Source organism: Benincasa hispida, chromosome 9, assembly GCF_027475165.1.
Source record: "Benincasa hispida cultivar pf3 chromosome 9, pf3_genome.v1.1, whole genome shotgun sequence".
NCBI classification, from domain to species: domain Eukaryota; kingdom Viridiplantae; phylum Streptophyta; class Magnoliopsida; order Cucurbitales; family Cucurbitaceae; genus Benincasa; species Benincasa hispida.
The window spans coordinates 66,062,104-66,080,233 of record NC_143486.1 but is presented as its reverse complement, the minus strand read 5'-3'; the positions used below and the strand labels follow the sequence as shown (position 1 = coordinate 66,080,233).

Genomic DNA, 18,130 nt, shown 5'->3' with positions numbered 1-18,130 from the left:
GTTCCTAACCTCTCCTCTAACATGTCATCTGACATGAATACTGAAACTCCAGTAGAGAATATCTAGTCAGTTTTTGAGCAGGCTGAAACTAGTAACAAGCACTCATCAAGCAAATTTCATAAAAATCATCCCTTTGGTGATATAATTGGTCTGGATGCAGAAGTTACTACCAGAAAGAGGATAGGGTTGACTATCTCCAGATGATTAACAATACTTGCCTTACATCTCCAATTGAAATAAAGAGTGTTAATGAAGCCCTGAGGACAATTGAAATAAAGAGTGTTAATGAAGCCCTGAGGACTACTTTGGGCTTGTGCAAAATCGAATTGTAGCAATTAACGAAAATTCTTGTTTGGGTCGTATTGCTCGAAACCCATAACCAAAATTGTTGGTATGTATGCCTTAATCGAGAAAATCAACTTTTCATGTGCAGGTTGTGCTAATTTCTATGTTTTGATTCTTGAAAATGTTATCGTATCTGTCTTCAGCTCTGTTGTTGATGTTTTTGAAGTCAACTCTATTCAATTTTATGTTATATGGAAGAATTTTGAAGGTAGTGTTTTGTTTGAAATGTCTGCTATTTGTTTAGAGAGTTTTATGTTGAAAATATTGTTTTGTATGATTTCAACCATTCCCAAAGTCATGGTTTCTGATTCTGAAGTTGGGTTTGTGTGTTTTATAAGTTAAATAAAAAGAAGAGAATGAATTTGGTTCAGCATGCTAGTCTTACAACTTCTTATCTTCTGCTGACGTGCTTTGTTATGCTTTAAAAAAATACCAGCAAAAAGGGGAGCTTGTTAGAGATTTGATTGGTTAAATTTATATTTTTCCTAAGGCATTGGTTCTACAGTTGTCTCAAATAAAGTCTTAACATCTGTTTGAGACAACAATTTATTTTTCTGTAGATTTTTTTTTCTTTATTGGGAAAATTCAGGTTGATTCATTCCATCTGATATTTTTCTTTATTAAGGCGTAACTTATCTTTTCCAGACGGGGATTTGTTTCCTTTCTTGGATTCGATTATTAAAAAGAATTATGTTGATCATTTAAGTTGTCTCTTTTGTTAATCGAGCAAGCCATTTTCTATTATGTGGTCAAATTGTTCATCTTAGTGTTCTTGCTTTTGCTCACTACATTTAACTGTGCAAGTTCTTCATCCATTGTGTGCAACATCGTTGTGTGAATTGTTCAAGAACGCAAAGATTATCCTGTCTTAGGGGGAGACTAAGGCACAGTTAAAGAGAAGGGACTCTCGGTCCTAAGACTCAACTTCGGAGAAGGATTTCTCTAACTTAGGGGGATCCTAAGATTTATCAGTGAAGGGAGTTCGCTAACTTGAGGGGAAAATAACAAAGTTGAAAGGAGTCCCACGCACTGTCGGAAGTCGAAGTGTTCAACACTAATATTACCAAGCTTAGGGGGAGCCTAAGTACATTTGAGAGGGAGTCTCACATCTAGGAGAAGCCTCAGTGATCAATGAGTTGAGCTCTACGTGAATTGTTGTAGTTGTCGTGTATTGCAAATTTGTTATCAGTGCTTTCCTTTTAACATCTGTGTTTGTGTGACAACTCACCTCAATGTTTTTTCGCACTGAAAAAAAGCATTGGATGTTTTCTTCTTTTTCATCTTTATGCGCCTCTATGTCTCCCTCAACTATTTCCTTTGACGATCTTTTGTCTACATCTCCTTTGCAGTCTACATTCTACCTAATGTCTATCTTTATTTTCATCTACATCCTCAACTAGAATCATTAAATGAAAGTATATGTTCATCTTCATGATAGTTTGATTGAGGGGTGTGGTTTATCAACGAATTAGAAGTTATGATTTTGAATGAATTTTGAATTATGGAAATTGGAGTTTGAAAACAAAAGCTATTTTCTCCTTTAAACTATAATTTCAAAAAAATTGTTTTGTATTTAAATTCGTGACTCCCACCAATATTTTAGGGATTTTGTTAAAGGTTGGTAAACTAAAATTAAAAAATGTGAAAAAATTGTGTAATGCAACTAAAATATAGAAAATAACTTTTAGATTTAAAAATGATTAAATGTATTTACTAGTAAATATAAGTAATCTATTAAAAAAACAATAATCAAAATGCTATATTATGATTAAAATTAGTTAAAAGTAGCTAAATTATAGAAGAAAACTTTTAAATTTAAAAATTATTATCTATATTTACAAGTAATTGGGTGATACTTGCAAAAATCAGAATCTTATGATTATTTTAGGATTAAAAATCAATAAATGAAACTAAAGTATATAAAAACGATGAAAAGTGAGAAAATATAAGACATATATGTTCACGAGTAACAAAAAAATTTGCAACTTCCTCCAATATACACGGGACTTGACTATAATTACCATTATATACCAAGGGTATAACTGACCAAAAAAACCCAAAATTCTTCTCTCTCCTACCCAAAAATTGATAAGGCATATTTATAAGGGTTGGTTTCACATATAACAATCACACCCAAAATAATAAAAGATGTAGAACAAGGATAAACATATTAGAGATATAGTACAAAATTAGCATCAGATTTTGCTGATAGCTACTATCAATGATAGCTATATAAATAAATGACCAAAAAGCCCACCATTCTGTGCTTCTTCTTCCGTTTTCTCAAATTGAAAACCATCACTGATAGCTTTCAATTTGAGAAATATTAATATAACCTTAGTGACATTTGAAAAATCACCTTTTAATTTGTCATCAATTTTCAATGGCTATCATTGACACACTTAACTTGAAATATTAACACCTAAGGCTATCAGTGGATATCAATGATAGACTTTTATAAGTAGTTATCAACTTTTGGAAGGAAACTATCATTTTTAAAAAATTAACATTTAAAATTATAAGTGATAGAAGTCTATTAATAAGAGGTCTATAAGTGACTATCTCTAATATTTACCTAAGTCATATCACCAATATCATTAATATCGTTCATTTTATTGATATATACCTAAGTCATATCACTGATATACAAATATCATTGATAGCTTTAATCAGTAGTTATCACCGATAGTTTTTAGCAGTGGCTATCATGATAGATTTTCATCCAATGAAATTGACTTTTATATCATTGATATCATCGATATATGAATATCACCTTAGTTCTATCACCGACATCACTGATATCACTTATATCGTAGTTATCGATGATAGTTTCTATGATTGATAACATGGCTATTAGAGATAACTTTTGTCATTCTTTTTTACCATCGAATAACATGTCATCATTGATAGCTTCGATAACTGATAAATATGCTATTAGTGATAACTTCTAGGCATTGTACTTACATTTTAGTTCGAGATTCAACTTTATTAATTAAATTCACTAAGTTGGCTATCAATGATAGACTTCTATAAGTGGCTATTAACTGTGAAAAAACAATCAAAGATTAAGCTATCAATGATAGAAAATATTACTAGCTATCACTTATAGACTTTCATTTACTATTTATATTTAATATTTTGTTATAATAATTAAACTTGATGATTGATTTGTTGGTGCAAAATCACTTATAAATGGGTACTTTCAAGTCAGGGGTACAAAACTCAACCTCCTAATTTTTTTGGAAAAAAAAAGGAAGAAAGAAAAATCGGATAAAGGAAAGATTTTTTTTTCCTAAAAAGAAAATAGAATAAGCAAAAACTGAAGAAATGAAAAAAATTTTAAAAAAAGAAGCAAAAATTGGAGAAATGAAAGAAAACTTTTTTGAAAAAAAAGAAGCAGCAAAACTCAAAAAAAAAAAAAAAAAAAAAACGAAGAAAAAAAAGAAAGGAAAGAAGAAGGAAAGGAAAGGAAAGAAAATAAAAAAAAAAACAAAAAACAAAAACTGGAAAAAAATAAAATAGAATATAAAAGAAAGAAGCAAAAATCAAAGAAAAGAAAGAGCATAGAAGATTAAAAAAAATGTATATAACAAGACAAAACAACGAAAGATGAAATTAAAAATTAGAAAAAATTAAAAAGTTGACTAACCAACATTTCGATATTTACAAATATTTAAAAGAGTTGATATATTTTTATTTTTTTTCTCTTATTTTACTATTTATTACAAATATCCTATTTGTAATATACTCAGCATTTCTCAACCATGGAGGCTCAATGTAGGTATTTGTTATAATTTCCCTTAAAAAAAAAGTCAGGTACATTCACGGAAATACAATTTACATGTGGACCGAAGAAGCAGGCCTCCACCAGGAAGGCCCATTTGGCCCAAAGTTCATAGCTCAAGGCTCAACATTAACAGGCCCAAAAAAAAAGGAATGAGCGGGTGGACACGCGACAAGGCCTTGAAGAACTCATCTCCCTCTTATCCTCACTCACCGCTAGCAAACGCAGCAATGGCGCTGAACCTAACAAATTCCTTCCTTCAACTTCAACGGCCAAGTTCCCTGGCCGTCGCACCGCCAAAGAACAAGGTACTTTCACCCTTTTCTTCACTCCTCAATTTTCCGAAACGGTGATTATTCATTTCTGTTTCCCCCAATTTTTGCGTAATTTCCAGGAATCTGGAGCAAGAACTCACCGGCCGGTGGTGACGTGCCGGAAAAAGGATCTGCACCCTCAATTTTACGAGGATTCTAAGGTTTATTGCAACGGAGAACTGGTGATGACGACCGGTGGAACCCAGAAAGAGTACTCCGTGGATGTGTGGTCGGGAAATCATCCGTTCTATTTGGGCAGCCGATCCGCCTTACTCGTCGACGCCGACCAGGTGGAGAAATTCCGCAAGAAATTCGGAGAGCTGTCGCAGTTGATGGAGATTCCTGTCCTTAAGGGAGAAATCGTTCTGCCCACAAAGAAAAAATCCGGCAAAGGGAAGAAGAAGTAGTAGAAGACGGTGAAGAGTTCGATTGGGTTGGTAATCACTTAAAATCCAAATGCATATTGAGATTTTTGGTTCTTTCTATTGCTTTATGTATCTGTGTAATTTAGCAGAATCGATATTAATTTCTCTAAACCAAACAATTTGTTTCTGTTAGCTGCATTGCATTTGCCTTGCTAATTCCAATTGCTCAATCTGTTGATGAAGAAGTTTATGGGTCAATCGATAAGTGTTTGGTGGTGAGAAAATTCATCAAGGAAAGGAAAGTTTGAAAAATTAGTAACTGACGACAGAACATACAAATTCTTCAAGCTTTTGGGCACTTCACGGATTACGGTACTCTTTGTATTTCTTTAGTGCAGGTGAATTGCTTGTTTTTGAATTTTGCTTCTATGGATCTTTAGGTAATGAGAGGATCTCCTAGTTTTAGAATTGGTTGAAATATCATAAACTAATATGAAAAGAAGATGATGGCCACAAACATAAGATGGTAGGTACACAAACTACTATTTGAAGGTTTAAAAGAAAAAAGGGTTGGTCCAAACTATTCATAAACCTTAGTTTACAGGATTAAGAAACATAAAAGTTTGCATGATTTAGTTCATGTACTATCAAATTTGCAACAATTTAGGTCTCGTTTGATAATTATTTGTTTTTTTATTTTTTATTTTTGAAAATTATGCCTATTTCATCATTATTTCTTACTATGATTTACTTATTTGTTAAGTAAAATGGTTCAATTTTTAGTTAAATTAAAAAAAAAAAAAACTTGTTGGAAGTTACTTTTTTAGTTCTAAACAAAAAAAACAAATTTAATAGGTCATATTATGGTTTTTGTAACAATTTAATTCTTGTGAAAAACAATACTAAGATTTAATGTTTTTTTTTTTACCTATGTTGAACAATAAACTAATTATATGAAATACTATTCTATTTTCATCGGATCCATGAAAGTTTTGATTGTGTAGCCAATCATCATATATGGTAAAATATTTAACTTCTTTTAATAGAAATTGTCCCAAATGAACTTAACTTTAAGGTATATTTGTCGTTTTGGTAAAATATTAGAATGATGGGCTCCAAGTACTATAAATAAGTTTATGGTTGCTAATCATTCCAATTTAAAACATCTTAAAACTTGGTATACTAACTTAGTTGTATAGGTGGTATAGTGTTTCAAGAGAGTGCTTTTTGTAATTGGATAAAAAAAATTATTTTGTTTGATTGTAATAATTTTTCAATAATAGATTAATTTTTTGTGGGTTGTGATTTTCTCTAGGTTTGGAGTTTTTTTTTATGCAAATGCTTGTGTTTCCTATCTTTATTGTTTTTTTTAATTGATCTGTTATTATTTATTTATTTTTTGGTCGATTTCTGTAGTCGTAGTGAGAGGTTACAAATAATATTTTAAAAAGGGTCTCAAATAAGTTTAAATCTTTATTTGTGAGTTTTCATCCATTTTTCCATAATTTGAACTTAGCAAAATGCCTTATCACAATTAATAATCGAAGAACAATTAGTACTTGTTTTTTTTTTATTTAATTATAAATTTGGAAGTTTAAATTATTTATTATTTGGTCAGATTTATTATTATTATTATTTAATTTGGCAAGTCTGGAAATGCGGCCTACAAGAAAAGCTTTTTTTGTTTTTAGCTTTTTATTTTCGATGAGGAACTTCAAGGAAAATTTGTATGGATGGCCCATTTTGGGGGGTCCAATTGAAAAATGGCCTGAGTTGGAGAAATCATTGAAATTTGGCTTTTTGCTTACGCCAGTCACCTGTGAAATTACCTATCTACCCTGGAAGATGCATTCAATTGGCCCCTCGACGTCCCAGTCTCAATTCTCGATCCCGTTCCCTATTCCCGATTCCAATTTCCCGTTTCTCAATCTCGATCCACGTCAGACTGCACGCTTTCCATTCTGATTCACGTTTCTCGATCTCGATCTACGTTAGACTGCACGCTTCCTGATCCAATCCCAGTTCTTGTTCCTCATTCTTGATACTCTTTCTTATTCCCAATCCTTTTTCTCGATCACAATGTCGATTCCCATTCCCAATGGAAATTAATATGAAGTCCAAAATTGACATAGCACACAATCGTATCAAATCAATTTAATAAAACTTGCTTAAGAAGTGTTGTTCGAAATTCGGAGAACACAAAATATTTTGTTTGATATCCACGTCTAATAAGGATTACGTTCGAATTTTCTGAAGAATCCATACGTCTGACCGAACGACGCTTAGCATCTCCAATGAACAGAGAATCAACATTATATTAAATCACCAAATATAAACTACTGCACACAAGTAAGTAAACGTTGAACTTCATACGCTTTGTCATAGTTAATTTTTTTTCCAAGTATAAGAGATATCACATTTTATTAAGACATAAACGGTGTACATGGCCTGCTATTAATGAAAACGAGCGATTGTCGAGGAAATGTAACAAGATAGACAACCACTAAGAAAATGAAGTATGGGAAAGGGTAAGGAACGGAGAAGGTACGGGAACAGGGACTAGGATTGAGTGTTGGGAACAGGGAATGGGATTGGGAAACGGGAACAGAGAACGAGAGTGAGGAATGGGATCGAGTAATGGGAGCGAGGAACGAGATCAAGATAAATGATTGAGAAAATGACAGAATTGAATTGATTTTAATGGTTTTTTTTTTTGTATTATTTTGAAGGATGGATGTGAAGCAGTTATTCATTTGACATGATAGAAAATGGAATGACAGTAAACAATGCTATGAGGGAGGCCATTTGAAGACCATCGTGGTGTCGAGGGCATTGAGGTACACTAAATTGGGGGATCGAGTTTACAAAATTGCAAGAGTCAATTCTTCAGATTTCAACATTGGAATGAGGGTTCATTATAGGTTGGACTCATATGGTCCTGCAACATGTCTAATAGACGACGATGATGTTAAGTGTTTGCTTCTTGAGCTAGTTCATGATAGACCTCAAATATTTGTCAGCGTTAAGAAGATATGCAAAGACAAAAACACATTTGACATTGAGACAGAACATGAACCTCTGTTTGAGCCTAAAATATTTAGATCTGTTGTATCTATGGAAAATGACAACATTAACCTATGGGACTCACAAACGACATACCACTATGCTGGCAAAAAGCGGGTTCGTAATGATGCATTTGACGTAGTTGTGGAAAATGATTGTCATGACCCTGGTGGGGATTTTTGGAATGACATTGGAACCGAAAATATTATTAATCAGCATGGGGACAATGCAGCAAGTGAACCACATCGAACTTCGAGCCAACCTGTTAATTTAGATACATGGTAAGAACCTCCAATCCTTCGTAATGATTTTGGTCACTGTGTTGGCAATATGTCACAAAGGCTTGATATAGCAACTGAGTATGGCTCTTCAAGAGGTGGACCATCTGAGAGCAATGTTAGGAGTAACTTGGTCATGCAACCACATTCTTTGTATGGTATGAGTGTAGAGGTAGGGCAAATATTCTTCTCCAAGAATAATGTGAAGATGCGATTGTCAATGTTAGCCATCAAGAAAAATTCTGAGATGCGTGTTCGAAAATTAAATAAAAAACTATATTATGTGTTGTGTATCCACGATACATGTGAATGTGCAATTCGTGTAGTGAATATGGAGGGATGTGACATATTCAAGATTATGAAAGTTACGGCTATGCACACGTGTTCCTTTGAAGTTTTGAATCATGACCAGCGATAGGCGAGTGCATTTGTTGTAGGCTAATTAATTAAGGAAAAGTTTAAGGTTGGTCATGCCAAGAAACCATGCAATATAATTAAGGACGTACAACAAGAGTACAGGGTGAATATAAGCTACAATACGGCATGACGTGCAAGGAAAACTGCTTTCGGTCTTGCAAGGGGAACTCCTGAGAAATCATACGCTTTGTTGCATGCTTATGTGCAAGCTTGAAGATGGCTAGAACTTCAAGTACATATTTTTGGGATTGGTGTCCTAATTCTCCCGGAGTCTCGTTTTTTGTAATGATACACATTGTTTGATGAATAAAATAACTATTATTTCATTCTAGCATTTACTCATATCCAATAAACAAAGCTCCATGGTTATCTTATGTAAACTTAAGAATATATATGTGATATACAAGTGGATCATGCCTTAAGTGATAACCTAAATAGGTCTGTAGTATAAGGATTAAGGTGGGATACCTGATCCTTGTGACACTAAGGATACGACTCGCTTTGTAGAAGTTTGCAAGTGTTGTAAACTACTACAAATGGTAGATCCTGACCATTCATGTGGAGACGTGTGTGGGAGTGTCCTATACAAAGAGTTTGTATAAGACCTGGACCACGAGATGACTAGATTTTGTATATAACGCCGTTGATACTAGAAATTTACATCTCACCTAAACGGCCATAGGTGACACGACCTCAATCATGAGTGTTTTGGGAACTCCTGCCTTTGAGGGCGATCCTTTGATTAGTATAGGTGAGAGTGGCCAGATTGCCAACTCAACATGCCTACCTTTTTGGGGACTTGTTTGATCTGAGAGCTGGAAACTTAATCCACAAGATGAAATTCACTCCTTTCCCGAAACAGGGATAAGTAGAGAGATTGCTCTCTTAAGGGCTGATTCCGGGGCTTGAACATAGTGGCCACAACTTCTCTTTGGAAGAGAAGACCCAGTCATAGTAGGACTATGACTTATGTTCATTAGAGGGATCAGTGGTACGTAAGGAGACAGATGTAACTACAGGGGCATAACGGTTATCTGCCCAGTTGTACTTACGAACGATCTGTGAAAAGTTGTCGCACTGCTGATTGGTTAAGATGGACACATAATATATCTGTGGTAAGAAGAGTTCAGCTGTTGGTCTTTAGTGGAGTGTCTGGCAGTTAACGAATGGTGGATCCCGTGACTAAAGAGTTTAGTTAGTTATTCCGTACTGTTGGAGCTTCGAGCTACAGGTCCATAAGATCCCCTTGGTAGCTCAATGGATTCAGTTGAGGATCAATTCTTAGTGTTGATTTGAAATGTTCAAATTGACAAGAGGTATTTTGATTATATATGATATAATCGGTATGATGTATGAGATACATCTAGTGGAGAATTGATGTAAATGAGATTTACATTAAGTATCATGGAATAGAAAAAGAACTATGGTTTATATGTTTCATGAGATGAAATATTAAAACTATAGGTTATAAATATATAAGTTGGTTATCATTTATATTTATAATAATGTTAATTATTGGATAATTAATTCTTTTTCTTTAATAACCATCTGAGTGAGTGGTTATTGGATTCATGGTAACCGTGAGGTAAAAGGAAAATGGTTTTCCTAATTTTAGTAAGATTTACAAACTGGTGAAAAGTTTTCATAAAAAGTTTTTGAGATTTCTCTTGGCAAAAAGAATCTCACGGAGTCATTAAGTAAATATAGATTTACTAAACGACAGCTTAGGCTAGTTAAACGATCGTGGAGTGGCGAGCTAAATGATCGTACAATATTTACTAAACGATCGCATAGCTTTTGCTAGACGATCGCTTGCCCAAAGTAAACGATCGTGTAGTGTCTGTAGGTGACAGACTGAGCTAAACGATGAGCTAAACGATCACATAGCTTTTGCTAGGCAATCGCATAGCTTTAGCTAAACGATTGGGCATTGACCTATAATATAGGTCTCTGCCATCTCCCACTTGCCCAATCGTGTACACGATTGGTGTTTCCTCCTTCGTCTACCTCATTCTACCTCCGAACAGAGCTCACCCTCTGGATTCTTACACCGAGAATACTAAGATAGCTTTCTTGGTGGTGTCATACTCAACTCAACACCGTCGAGGTGCTGTAGAGGCCGTTCGTGCTATTGCTGAGGAGTTCGTGGCCGAGGCGATCGTTGAGGACGAGCGCGAAGTGTTCGTGCTATGTTGTGGTTGTATAGATCAAGTGTTCGAGGTTGCTGTTGTTCGAGCGGTCGTGCGCAAAGGAGCGTGGAGATGCATTTGCAAATGTTCATAGAGTATTCTCTTTGTTCATTTGAGTTTTTCATGCTGTAATTTCTGTATTAGTTGTATAACCGCGTGTTTTGAAGTCGATTGTAAATGTAATGTTCATTCATGATTGTGATTTGGAATAATCTTATTTCTACTGCTCATGGAAATATTGGATTCGATTTCCTTCAATTGTTATTAGAGCCAGGTTTCTTAGAATAATCTTGTATTTCCGCTTGTTTTAAAATCGTGTAAACTTGTAATGAACCATTAATTAACATGAATCACAATATAGTAATGGAATAGGAAAATACTCAATGAATTGTTTATTTAGTTTGGAAAAAAAATAAAATCTACGAGTTATGCGAGTTATGCGAATTATTTTGCTTTTGTAACATTCTCGATCACTCTCCAACGTTTCTCATTCTCATTCCTCAATGGAGTTACTTGTTTCCGATCCTCGATGGAGGTACTCATTCCTGATCCTCGATGATGTTTCTTTTTCCCGATCCAAGATGATTGTGCTCGTTCCTGGTCCTTGATGATTGTGTTCGTTCCTGATTCTCGATTGTGGTGCTTGATCCTGAACATGGACTTCTCTTTTATATATTAAGAAGTTGCATCGACGCTTCTTCACACTACATTCTGAAAATTTATATTCTTCACACTATATTCATTGCGCTCATTTTACTCGATTATGGCGCTCGATTATAACCATGGTGCTTGTTCCCGGTCCTTGAGTGTGCCAAAATTTGGATACCATATTCTTAAAAGTTATTTCCTTTTTGTTTTATCTTTTTCTTCAAAATGACGAAATCATTAATATTTGATTTCAAACAGAAAATATTATAATAATTATATTACAATAATTACATCATATTAAATTATACAATTGACTAAAAAAAGAATTTATCAGCCTACAACTGGCATCCATATTGGAATCGAAAATCTGAGATCTTCATTTATACAAGTGAGTCTTTGGTCGAGGTCCTCATGACTAAATACTCGAAGAATATCAGACAGAAGATGCCACAGTCTAACGTATTTTTGCCTTGGATGTGTCCAGTGTTTGCTCGATACATCATCCATGGACCAAGTTGTAGACCAGGTTTCTTTTCAAAAAGCCTGTAATATTGACATAGGGATGACAATGTGTGGGTCATTGACGTAAGGACGAGCCGAAGATCGGCCTGTGATATGTACGATGGTAGTGAGTCATAAAGTATTATCCGTCCGATGTTCACGTCTATAATCACTAGGCTAGTGTTCACGAAAATTGTACGTTGTGTATACAAAGTCGACATCTGCCCATGCAGTTGATCCTTCATTGTTACCTAACACCATGTTCGTTAGCGACTCCTCATGTGCCCATACCTCAGCCGCTTCCATTGAACTTCTCTTAAATATAGACTTGTACAAACTATCGCTAGTGTAGAAGTTTAGGTGACGTTGTGTACATGATAAAATATTATAAAAATAGTATTCATATACAAATACATCGTGCAATAATTAGTTTATACGTACGGTGTATGCATATGGAAAAATGATGAATCTATGTATACATATCTCTAGTCACGATCTGAACTTCTTGTGCAGAAACTGTAGTATGGTCTCGATTACTTGCAATCTCGATCGACATTTTTTTAGTACAATAATTCCGAAAAATTAGTAATAGATATACAAAATATACATTACTTACATCATACTCAATCCACTCATTATCCGTGATTAGTTCATGAAACACTTTTCAAATAGTACAACCCGTCCGAAACAAGGGCCATCTCCCTTAGTTTATTGTATTTTTACACTTTATTTGTATTGTACACTTCTCTCCCTTAGATTTAGGACAAGTGGGAGATTGTTGGGACTGGTGTCCTAGATCTCTTTTATTCTCGTAGTTTGTAAACCTTTGTAAACAAGTTGTTATCAATAAAATAAGTGTTTTTATGTACATACACTCAATCCAATAAACTTAGATCCTAGGTTATTTTACGTAACTTAAATATGTATGTGGAGACATACAGGTGGATCATGTTTAAGTAATAACCTAAATGGTTTGTAGTAGATGGATAAGGCTGGATATTTTATCCTTGTGACACTGCGATTACGTCTCGCTTTGTAGTTGTTACAAGTGTTGTAAAGTGCTACAAATAATCTGATCCTGATCATTCATGTGGAGATATGTGAGTGGGGTATTCTATACAAAAAGTTTGTATAAGATCGAACCATCAAATGAATAGTCTCTCTTTAGAACACCATTGCTAGAAGAGACATACATTTCACCAGGATGACCATAGACGACTTGACCTGAATCCTGAGTGAGTTGTGAAATCTTGCTTGTGAAGATGGTTCTTTGATTTGCATGGGTGAGAGTGGTGAGTTTCCCTGACTTAATATGCTTACTATTTCGAGGATACGTCTGATTGGGGAGCTGAGAATGTAGCTACACAAACAGGAATTCACTCATTTCCTATTGTTAAGGTAAGTAGAGAAATTGCTCCCTTAAGGGCTAATTTCAGGGCTTGAACAATATGACGCCACAACCTATCTTGATCAGAGAGGGTTAAGTTATAGTTAGAATATAACTAATTGTTCATTAGAGGGATCAGTGATACTTAAGAAATTAGAGGTAACTACAGGGGTAAAACAATAATTTTGGCCACTGTACTTAATAGCAATTTGTGAAAGGTCAATGCGCTGTTGATTGGTTATATCCAACGGACACGGAAATATATCTATAGTGAGGAATGCAACTATCGGTTTTTAATGGAGTGATCGAAAGTTAATGGAGCTTGATTAATTTAGTTAAAAAGTTTAATTAATTAATCAAGTACCATTAGAACTTCAATCTATAGGTCCATAAGGTCCCTTCGTTAGCTCAATTAGGATTAATGAGAATAAAATCAATTTTAGATTAGTTTGAATTGTTCAAATTAATTAAAGAAAATTAATTAATTATATGAAATATAATTAATATAGTATATATGATACATTATAGGTTTAATTTGAATTGTTCAAATTAGGTAAAGGAATAAATTATATAAGATATAATTAATATAATGTATATGATACATTATAACATAAATTTTTAATGAGAGAAATAAATATTTGAATATGATTTAAATATTAATTATATAAAAATGATTCATATAAGATAGAATTAATATAATGTATGCGATAGATTATAATATAAAGTTTTAATGGGAGAAATAAGTATATGAATATGATTCAAATATTAATTATATAAATATGATTCATACAAAAACTACAGGTTAAAATTAATAAGAATATGATTCATATTAATTCTATAGGTTATATGAGAGATTAATAAACTACAGATTATATTATATGTGATATAATATAAACTATAGGTTATATGTTATATGTGATTTAACATATAGTTTTACTAATAAATAATAAAGTTAGTTGTTATATATGTTATTTTATTTAAAATTCAAAATATTATTTATTTAATTTTTAATTTTTTTAAATAATTAGGGAGGAAGTTCCTCCCCATTAATCTCTCTGCCTCATTATTTTACATGAAGGCAGTTCACGTTTGACAGAGAACTTCATCTTCTTCCTCCTAGGTTTTCTCTTTGGGAAAAAACTCTTTGTGAAAATTCTCTGGCAAATTTCTCTCACAAAAATTCTTTTCCCTTTCCCCAAAATTAATCAAAACAAGCCCACAACTCTGTTTTGATTCTCATTCTTGAGAATAACGAGGTTAGTTATTATATATGTTATTTTATTTAAAATTCAAAATATTATTTATTTAATTTTTATTTTTTAAATAATTAGGGAGGAAGTTATTTTATAAATTTCTTCCCATAATCTCTCCACCCAATTTTTTTACATGAAAGTGGTTCACGTTTGACAGAGAACTTCATCTTCTTCCACCTAGGTTTTCTCTTTAAGAAAACTCTCTGGCCAATTTCTCTCACAAAAATTCTCTTCCCTTTCCCCAAAATTTTGATTCTCAGGCATGAGAATAATGAGGAAGCCCTCGTGGTGGTGCCCAAAGGAATTTCAATTTCATTGGGATCGTGTTGCTGCAATTTTGTTTTGGTGAGACTGGGGAAGGATCGATCTTGCAGAGATCGGATAGGATTCCTGAAGATAGTGAATTCTACAAGGGTAAGTAATAATTCTCTTTTAGAATGCCGAGTTTTATGAATTTATCCTGCAAAATAGTTTTACTTTTTCTTCTCTGCATTTTGTATTTTGTATCGAACTAGAATTGAAATTGTACGACATTTACGCGCTTCAGCTTGGGATTGAATCCCTTCAATTGGTATCAGAGCCAAACTGCACGGTTTTAATTTCCCAATTTGATTAAAAAAATCAGAGCTTAGGTGGAATTTTACGTTTTGCATTATGAATGTGTTGAATGCTATTGTAATTGGGCGTTTATTTTACTGCTATCAAGTCTGTAATGTCTGGGTCTCAATTGTTTCAATTTGGCAAGAGTTGCTGAGGATTGGGATGAAAAATGGAGGATTTCAATGTAAGATCGAGGCTGTCTAGTGAATTTTGTATAGGGCGTCGCGGCGCTCAAATGCGAGGCGGATGGAATTAATTTTTCGTAGCGTCGTGGCACTCTGAGGCGGTTGATACGCTACAATTTCATTCGTGAGGTCGTGGGTTTGAGCCTCTGTCCATTTTTGCAACAGTTTTTCCTATATTTTATATTTTTATTTACTTTAATTAATTAGATTAATATAAATTAGTTATATTAATTTAATTAATTTCTAGGGGTACCAAAATTTGGTCTAATTTGCTGTTTAATTTAATTTTTACTTTGATGTATGATTAAATTAAATATATGTCATATTGTATGCCATATAATTTTATTTAAGAATCCCAGCTTAGGATAAACATTATTCATGTATCATATTTAATATAAGTATTATATTATATAGTTGTATGAATTTTCAACATGCTCATGTATTTTTTAATATAAAGACTTATATTATAAACACATGTTTTGTATAGTTTCATTAATATGATATAAAAGTTTTATTATTAATGAAAAGCATGTCCATGATCATATATATATAATAGTTATATAATGTGATAACATGCATTAATAACATATTCATGCATCATTTATATTATAAATGTTATAATATATTGTTTAGATGAATGGATGGATGTTATTTAATTTTTATTACTTAATTATATAATTGTTATGTATGTTATAATGAAGATGGAATGCATGTAGCATGACAGTAAAATTATAATTGTTATAATTTTTAAAATATGTCATTAGATGCATGTGTAGGTTTTAATTATTTCATTAAATTTTATAATAATAATGATAAGTTAATGATATTATAATTAAAATCTGTAACAAAGAGTTGTATGCAAACATAGGTTAAATTTTTTTTAAATGGTTTAAAATTGATTTCACCATTAGACCTATGTTAATAAAAATTAATACGATTAGAAATAGGTTTAATCTTTTAGTTCCGTTTAATAAGATTAAATTGGAGTTGAATAAAAGATTAAATTTATAATATAATTATCTATAAGGGACCTTTGTATAAGGAAGGTTCTGTCTAGGATGAGGTATTTAAGCTGACAGAAACAGAATACACTTACCTAGGAATTGACCTAGAAGGTGAATTAGATATAAACATGCAATGAATGATTAGGGTTTATTAAAGTGTTTAACAAACAAGAATCATTATTGTTCAACTATCCAATGTAAGAGTTATATTGGGCAAAGCTAGCAATCACTTAGATAAATTAATTAGCCGAATTTACCTAAGTAATAAATCCAAGGTTTTAAAATACTCAGTGGGAGGAAAAAGATGTATATGATACATCAATTTTTCACTCACATTCTCCCTTAAAGTTCACACCATGAGACTTGTGCCTAGTCTTGAGGCGCCCTGGAAGCGTCCCCCTTTAAATGGTGTTTGCATGGGTTAATATCAAGGTGAATGGAGAGAGTATTTATAGTAAGTGGGAGAAGGATGTGTATCAATACATCCTATGGTCTTCTTCATTGATTTGCATCGTGAGACCTTCTTGCACGGTTTCGAGGCGCCTTGGGAGCATCCCTTTTTAGATGGTATGTGCATTAGGTCAATATCAGGGTGAACTCCAGAAATAGATAGCATCGCTTTAGTTTTTGTCCCCGTCGGTTTTTCCTTCTGTTGGCTCATTGGGGTGGAACTCTAGGGTCTAAAATGGACGGTCACACTTACAAGAAATTGTTAAGCAAGTTAACGATTTCTTAACCAAATCAATGGTGACTAATTATTATAGGAATAAGAGTTATTTTAGTGTAATGATTGGTTAAAAGTGTCTCAGTTTAATGAAAGGGTGGCTGACCACCCTTTCGATGGCTTTTGTCTTAAATCAGTGAAACATCATAAAAAATTAGATGTTTTCTAAGAGTTATGATAAAATCTAATATAGATCAATTTGTTCCATTTCAACAATATGTCAAGTATTATTTTTCCAATGTTTGCCTTTACCAATTTGAAGCTAAATATACAACTTGGAAAAATTCAATTAAAACTATTTTCGTAGTTGACGACCTTAACTTCGTCTTGATTGAGGAATGTCCTTCAGTCCCAACCCCTAATGCAACACGAAATGTTTGTGACGCATATGAAAAGTAGACAAAGGCCAATGATAAGGCCCAAGTTTACATTTTGGCGAGCATACCTGATGTCTTAGCTAAAAGATTTGAGAGAATGGTCACTACACTTAAGATCATGCAATCAATCCAAGAATTGTTTGAGTGAGAGTCCTCATAATTCAAGCAGAATGAGGTTGATTTTGACGAAACCAGTAATGTTAGCTCCCTAAATGAACTTAAATCCATATTGAATGTCAAGGGACTGATAGAGGAGGCAAACGTTGCCCATTCTAGTAAAGTTTATCAAAGAGGTTCGACCTCTGAGATAAAACGTGGAGTTTATGATAAGGAGTATCAAGCTGATCACATTACTCTCCAGAAAAGGAAGAAATCCAACGATTGTAAATCTGATTTACTTGTCCTTGAGATGTGCTTAGTAGAGAATGATGATTCTACTTAGATAGTTGATTTAGGGGCTACTAATCATGTATGTTCTTCCCATCAGAGATTTAATTCCTGGAGACAATTGGAAGCTGAAGAGATGACTCTTCGAGTCGGTACTAGTGAGGCCATTCCAGTTGTTGACGTAGGCAGACTCAAATTATTTTTGGACAAGAAACGACATATGTTATTAGATGACATATATGTGGTTCTTAATATAAAGAGGAATCTAATCTCTGTTTCTTATTTGATTGAACAATAATATTCTCTTTT

At 33.3% G+C, this 18,130-nt stretch overlaps 1 protein-coding gene across 2 annotated transcripts; it reads left to right on the top strand.

Annotated features, from left to right (window-relative positions):
* Window positions 1-4,276: 4,276 nt before the first annotated feature.
* Window positions 4,277-5,053, top strand: EMB2184 (Ribosomal protein L31). Of its 2 annotated transcripts, XM_039040339.2 has the most exons (3): window positions 4,277-4,437; window positions 4,524-4,876; window positions 5,002-5,053. In XM_039040339.2, the coding sequence occupies exons 1-2, from the start codon at window positions 4,282-4,284 to the stop codon at window positions 4,848-4,850; spliced, it is 483 nt and encodes a 160-aa protein (XP_038896267.1). In that variant the 5' UTR covers window positions 4,277-4,281; the 3' UTR covers window positions 4,851-4,876; window positions 5,002-5,053. The 2 variants fall into 2 exon arrangements, with proteins under 2 accessions (XP_038896267.1, XP_038896266.1); XM_039040338.2 differs by having other exon boundaries at window positions 4,524-5,053.
* The last annotated feature ends 13,077 nt before the right edge of the window (window positions 5,054-18,130 follow it).

Bases quoted from the DNA above. Each gene is read 5' to 3' on its own strand.
- EMB2184 (XM_039040339.2), top strand. From the start codon at position 4,282: ATGAGCGGGTGGACACGCGACAAGGCCTTGAAGAACTCATCTCCCTCT. The intron at 4,438-4,523 runs GTACTTTCACCC...CGTAATTTCCAG, and splicing joins TCGCACCGCCAAAGAACAAG to GAATCTGGAGCAAGAACTCA.